At 33.5% G+C, this 6,800-nt stretch overlaps 1 protein-coding gene across 1 annotated transcript; it reads left to right on the top strand.

Moving 5' to 3' along the window:
• Positions 1–4,057: 4,057 nt before the first annotated feature.
• Positions 4,058–5,075, top strand: LOC121966613 (xylosyltransferase 1-like; the record flags this gene model as incomplete). Its single annotated transcript, XM_042516689.1, has 3 exons — positions 4,058–4,062; positions 4,358–4,553; positions 4,739–5,075. Coding segments are annotated over exons 1-3 (538 nt in total), but the record flags the coding sequence as incomplete, so codon positions are not given.
• Positions 5,076–6,800: the final 1,725 nt, after the last annotated feature.

Here is a 6,800-nt window from a genome sequence, read left to right as displayed (position 1 = left end):
GCAGAGGATGATGAGGGATCCCTCATCCAGGACGGTAAGACGAGCAATAGATGTAATTAACGGTTGAAATACAAAAAGTGAAAGAGAGAGGGGGAGACGGGGAGAGATGCAAAGCAAAAGTGGAAACAGATGCATGTTATATTACATTAACGATAGGTGTAAAATTATTATATGTCTTTAAAAAAAACATTGTGTCATCAAAAAGCAACAAATTGTATAGCATGTCATAAAAATGCAACAATAAACATCCCATACTGTCTTAAAAATGCAAAAATAAAAAAACATCACAGTATAGTATATCATCAGAATGCCAGAACGTCATACTATAGTGTCATAAAAATAAAGAAAAAAGTCATACTATAGTTTGCCATAATAATATGAAAAAAAAGTATATTATGTCTTAAAAATGCAAAAAAGAGAATCATCCTAAAGTATGCCATAAAAATCAGAGAGAAAGTGATAGTGTATCTGTAAAAAAAAAAACATCATAGTATAGTGTGTAAAACAAATGCTTTAGTGTGTTATGTTATAAAAATGAAAAAAAGTCATAGTATAGTATGTTATAAAAATACAAAAAGAACATAATAGTGTTGCATGTCACAAACTTAAATTGCAAAGGAAAAAGCCATAGTATTGTATATATTTGGTTCTTGAGAAAACCACAGGCCAAGCAATCGGCCCTTTCCAAACAGGCTTGTTTTGAATGATCTATGATACAAGACATCTCCTTTTATTTTTTTCTCCGACTGACACTATTATTAGGGTCCGCTTGCTATCTTGATTATTAACTGCTATACTCCAAACTCAGCGAAGATGAATGAACAGTTACCTGTGTCCTTGTGACTTCATGTTTAAAGCTCTTGGTTTTTCTGTAAGTGTGAACAAGTTTGGCCCAAATAAGGCGAACTTCAGTTGTGAGAACAAAAGTCTGCGCTGAAACTGTTTCTGTTAAAAGCCATGTAGAGTCCTCATCCGTCATGAGCGTAGTGAGGGTGCTCTGTATCTCTATATCTTGTGGTTGGATCAGTAAATTTTGGCTTACAGAGAAACTGCACAATCAGTGTCTGAGGGGAGCAAGGACGATGAAATGTGTCTTTCCACTAAACTCACCACCACTGGTGTTTGTGAGTCCAAATTAAATATAAAGATAACGCCAGCTTGTCCTGGGGTACAATCAGCCTACAGTGTCTGCGCAGACTGGATTTTTCCAGCAGTGTGTATTTCTGTGTGTGTTTGTGGGGGATGGAGACCCACAGTAGGTACAAGGAGGTGCTTGTTGGAGTTCGGGTGGGGATTGGTGGCTAGAATGGGTGGGGGCAGCATTATGGGAAGTGTGTGTGAAGGGGGAGATGAGGGGGGAAGTTAAAACAGGACTAGTCTGTTCCCTTCAACCTGTGATTTCAGTCAGGCTACATCTCAGACCACATACACACTCGTGTTTTTGAAACATGGTTCAAGTCACATTAGTACACAGTGAAAACAGTGAAATCTCTTCTTCATCTTTTGCTTTGGAAACTTGTGCCCCGCATCACGGCAACCAGTTTGGAAGCAGTGTGTTTGTGCAAAGTCAGAACTTTAACAAAAAGGGTCTGTTACTGCATTTCCTCAAGTCAGACTTGTGATTCTCTGTGATCATTTATTTGATGTTGCAGTGCAGCTGATCAGGTATTGCATTTTGTAGCTTGTTTTTAATATGTGTATTTGTCTAGAGGGGTTGTATGTGTAATTTTATGACGTTTAAATGGCTCTACGCTGTGATAGCTGTGATTGGAGGCATTGTGACTGATTTTTCTTTTTTTTTTTAATGACATACTATACAATGTTTGTTTTCTGATTTTTAGGAAATACTATATGATGACTTTCATTTCCATTTTTATGACACATTTTGACTTAAAAAAATACTAAACTATGATGTTATGACATACTATGACATATGACACACTAGACTTTTTATGTGTTGTGACTTCACACACCAAAACTTTTCTGACATACTGTACTAAAACTTTTTTTTTTTGCCTTTTTCCATTTTTAAGACAGACTGTCCTATCACTTTTTCTGATTTGTATGATTTTTATCAACTTTATGAGATACATGGTATTTTTTTTTCTTTAGACACATGTACTATACATTAGACTAGACATTGTGTACTATACCATTTTATTTTGCATTTTCAAGATTTTTTTCATTCATGAACAACTTTGAACATACTATACTATGACATTATTATCTATCTTTGGACAACAAAGTATACTATAAGCTTTTTTCACTTTTTCAAAGACATACAATCCTATGACGTTTTTATCATTTTTTGGACAACATGCTATGCTATGACATTTTCAACACTTTTTGGATGACATACAATACCATGACATATTTATCAGTTTTTGTATGAGGTACCACAATATGATGTTTTAATCATTTTTGAAAGACATACTATACTATGACGTTTATATAAATTTTTAAATCACATACTATACTATGTTGCTTTTATGATTTTTTTTAGACGACATACAATTCTATGACATTTTTATCATTTTTTGTTTTTTTGTAGTTTTTTGGATGACATACTATACTATGATATTTTCATTATATTTTTAATGACAAACTACACAAATATTTTTATCATTTTTTCCACAACATACTATACTTTGACTTTATCCTTTTTTCCACTGTGACAATTTTGTCAGTGTTGGACAACAAGCTATACTATGACGCTTTCATCATATTTTGAACAACATACTATGTTATGACATTTTCATCTTTTTTTTAACGTACTATATTATGGCGCTTTAATTATTTACGTAGACATACTATACTACAATGTTTTTATCACTTTTTCAACAACATACTGTACTAAGACGTTTTAACCATATTTTGGACGAGATACTATACTATAACATTTTCATCATTTTTGAACAATACACTATATTATTACTTTTTTAGCGACAAACAATGGTATGACCTTTTTTGTCATTTTTTGAACGACATACTATAATACGTTTTTTTTAAATATTTTGTACAACTTACTATACTAAAACGTTTTTATCATTTTTTAAATGACATACTATGACATTTGTCGTGATTTTTTTTTGGACGTCATACTATAACGTTAATAATGTTATCATTTTTTGAACGACAAACTATACTATGATGCTTTTATAGTTTTTTGGATGATAAACTATACTATTATATTTTTTTCATTTTTTTTAAATGACATACTATACTATAGTCTTTTTATCATTTTTCTAAAGAGATAGTGTACTGTACTGATGTTTTTTTCAATGAAATTCTATGACATTTTCATCACTTTTTGGATGAAATACCATACTAAGATGTATTTATCAGTTTTTGCATGATGTATTATACTATGGTGTTTTTTTTTTTTTAACGCCATACTATACTATGACCTTTGTTTAAGTTTTTGGATGACATACTATATAATGACGTTTTTAACATTTTTTCAACAACATACTATATAACATACTTATAATTTTGGGAACGACACAATATACTTTGACATTTTTATCATTTTGTGAACAGCATGGTATACTATGCCATTTTCATCACTTTTTGGATGAAATATTATATTATGATGTATTTTTCAGTTTTTGCATGTCATACTATACTCTGATGTTTTTATCATTTCTTGAACAACATACTATATTATGACTTTTTTAAAACTTTTTGAACGACATACTATACTATGATGTTTACATAATTTTTTTTAACGATATACTTTACTATGATGCTTTCATCATATTTTGGACATACTATACTATGACATTTTCATCTTTTTTCATCATACGATCATACGATATTTTGGCGCTTTAATTATTTACATAGACATACTATACTACACTGTTTTTATCACTTTATGAACAACAAACTATAATATGACAATTTTATCTTTTTTTTGATGACATACTATATTTTCACTCCAGAGCCTTCTTTTGGATACGTCTCAGTATTTTTCCGCTGTATCTTACACCATTCTCCTCGCTGCTGCTGTTTTACCAGTTTCTCCTTCCTCTTTCTGTTCGTATTTGCTCTACCTAGTATGCGGTAATGCATTTTTTCAGTGCACCACAGACAACTCTATTATATTTCAAAATAAGAGAATCCTCCCTAACAGCAATAGGTTTAGTCAGCATTTATTGATCTCATTTGGCAAGGGCTTGACAGTTTTTTTCTATATGTAAAATGCTTGAGCTTTAACATCGTGTGGATGGAAAGGGCATTTTCAAAGTACCTGTTTTATCCCAGACATGCTCTATCTACTTTGTAGCTCTTATTAATATATATTGTTTTACATTTGGTGAATATATTGATTCTGAAGAACAGTCTGTGTCTCTCTCAGGTATGTGGCCATGAGCCACCCAGTGTCGGTCCACCTCTACTTCCTGTCAGACCAGCTCCAGGGCTACTTGGTGCGTCATGTGGCCACTAACCAAGCCTCCGCCCAGCTGGAGAGCCTGGAGACCTGGGTGACACCCAAAGACCACTTCACCCTGGCCAGCCCCCCACACACCAGCAACAGACTCCAGCATGTCCAGGTCAGGCACACACTAATATATTCATGAAAATACATTTTTTTCTTATTTATTTTTTTCAGAATTGAAAACAGTAAGACACTACATACATATATGATACATATTTAACCCATTCATAAACAATAGATCCCTGCCCTTAAGAAAAAACCTGCGAATCAAGTAATCATGACACTATCCCTGTTTTTCAGGTTGGGGCGGACTGGGATCCTAAAGAGCGTCTCTTCCGGAACTGGGGGGGTCTGCTGGGGCCCAAGGACGAGCCAGTGGCTGTGCAGCGCTGGAGCCGAAGCCAAAGCAACCTGACAGCCACTGTGGTGTGGATCGACCCCACCAATGTCATCGCTGCCACGTACGACATCCTTGTGGATGCCTCTGCTGAAGTTACTCACTACCGGCCCCCACTGACCTCACCACTGAGACCTGGCGTGTGGACACTGAGGGTGTTGCACCACTGGAACCCGCTGGGCCAGACCAGCTTCATTGTGGCTCCGCTCGAGTTCCACCGCCAGCAGCCCCTACAACAAGGTGAGTGATCAGAACACTGTCCCTGAGAAAACACATTACTCAATTAAAAAACACACTCAGCTGGAGTTGAACATGTCATGTCACATGTGTCGTTCAAAAAATGATAAAAAAGTCATAGTAAAGTATGTCATCCAAAATATGGTAAAAACGAGAAAGTCTGCTATGTCATTCAAATGATCCAAAAACTGTCATAATATAGTAGGTTGATGAAAAAATGCAAAAATGGTCATAGTATAGTATGTCCAAAAAGGGATAAAAACGTCATAGTATAGTATGTTCTTGAAAAAAATGAAATAAATGTCATAGTTTATACTATGATGTTCAAAAAAATGAAGAAGAAAAAAAAGTCATAGTATATTATGTCATTCAAAAGATGCTAAAATTGTCATAGCATGGTGTACTATACTATGCCTTGAAAAAACTGATAAAAACATCATACATAGTTCTATCATTCAAAAAAATGATAAAAACATAATTCTATAGTTTTTCGTTTAAAGAATCATGAAAGACACTAGATTATATTATGTATATGTATGAAAAAAATCATCATAGCATACTTTGTCAGCCAAAAAGTGATAAAACATGAGAGTATAGAATGTTGTTAAAGAAAGTTATAAAGAATATCACAATAAAGTTTGTTGTTGAAAAAATTATAAAAAAACATAAATATAGTATAAATATGACAAAAAAGTCATACTATAGTATGTTGTCTAAAATATGACAAAAAAAGTCATAGTATAGTATGTCATTCAAAATATAAAAGAATGACATACTATTGTACGTCGTCTAAAATATGAAAAAAAAGCCATAGTATAGTATGACATACAAATTATGACAAAAAAAAATTATACTATAACATGACATCAAAAATATGAAAACAGACATACTATTGGCTATGGCTTCTTAAATATAACTAAAAAGTCATACTATAGTATGTTGTCCAAAATATGAAATCTGCTGATGACGAAAATGCCATACAATTGTATGGCAAAGCTAACAATCAAAGAAAACCCCATAAAATAGTATGCTGAGACACACATAGCATAAGACATTGCAAAAATGTCCAAAAACACCATAATAAAGCATGTCAAAAAAACGACCGAAAATACCATATCATAGGATGGCGAAAAATGTCAAAATATGTCCAAAAAACACCTGAAAAACACATTTAAGCACATAAAAAAGCATGCCGAGACACGCCATAGTATAGGATGTTGCAAATATGGCCAAAAACACCATAGAATGACATGTCAAAAAATCTACAGAAAATGCCACACTTTTGCATGTCGAAAAATTTCCACGACATGTCCAAAAGACAGCTAAAAACCAAATAAAACCACATAACAAAGCATGCCAAGACACACCACAGCATCGGATGTTGCAAAAACGGCCAAAAACACCATAATAAAGCATGTCAAAAAACAACCCAGAATACCATACTATAGTATGGCTAAAAATGTTGAAATATGATATGTCCAAAAAACAGCTGAAAACCACATAATACCATATGAAATAGCATGCCAAGAGACACTACAGCATAAAATGTTGCAAAAATTGCCTCAAACTCCATAAAATAGCATGTCAAAAAAATGCCTCAAGATGCCATACTATAGAATGGCGAAAAATGTCAAAACATGACATGTCCAAAAAACTAAACCTCATAAAATAGCATGCTGAGAGAGGCTATACCATAACACGCTTCAAAAATGGCCAAAAGCACCATAA

This window comes from Plectropomus leopardus, unplaced genomic scaffold (assembly GCF_008729295.1).
Source record: "Plectropomus leopardus isolate mb unplaced genomic scaffold, YSFRI_Pleo_2.0 unplaced_scaffold25240, whole genome shotgun sequence".
In the NCBI taxonomy this organism is placed as follows: domain Eukaryota; kingdom Metazoa; phylum Chordata; class Actinopteri; order Perciformes; family Serranidae; genus Plectropomus; species Plectropomus leopardus.
This window is presented reverse-complemented; position numbering and strand designations above follow the sequence as displayed.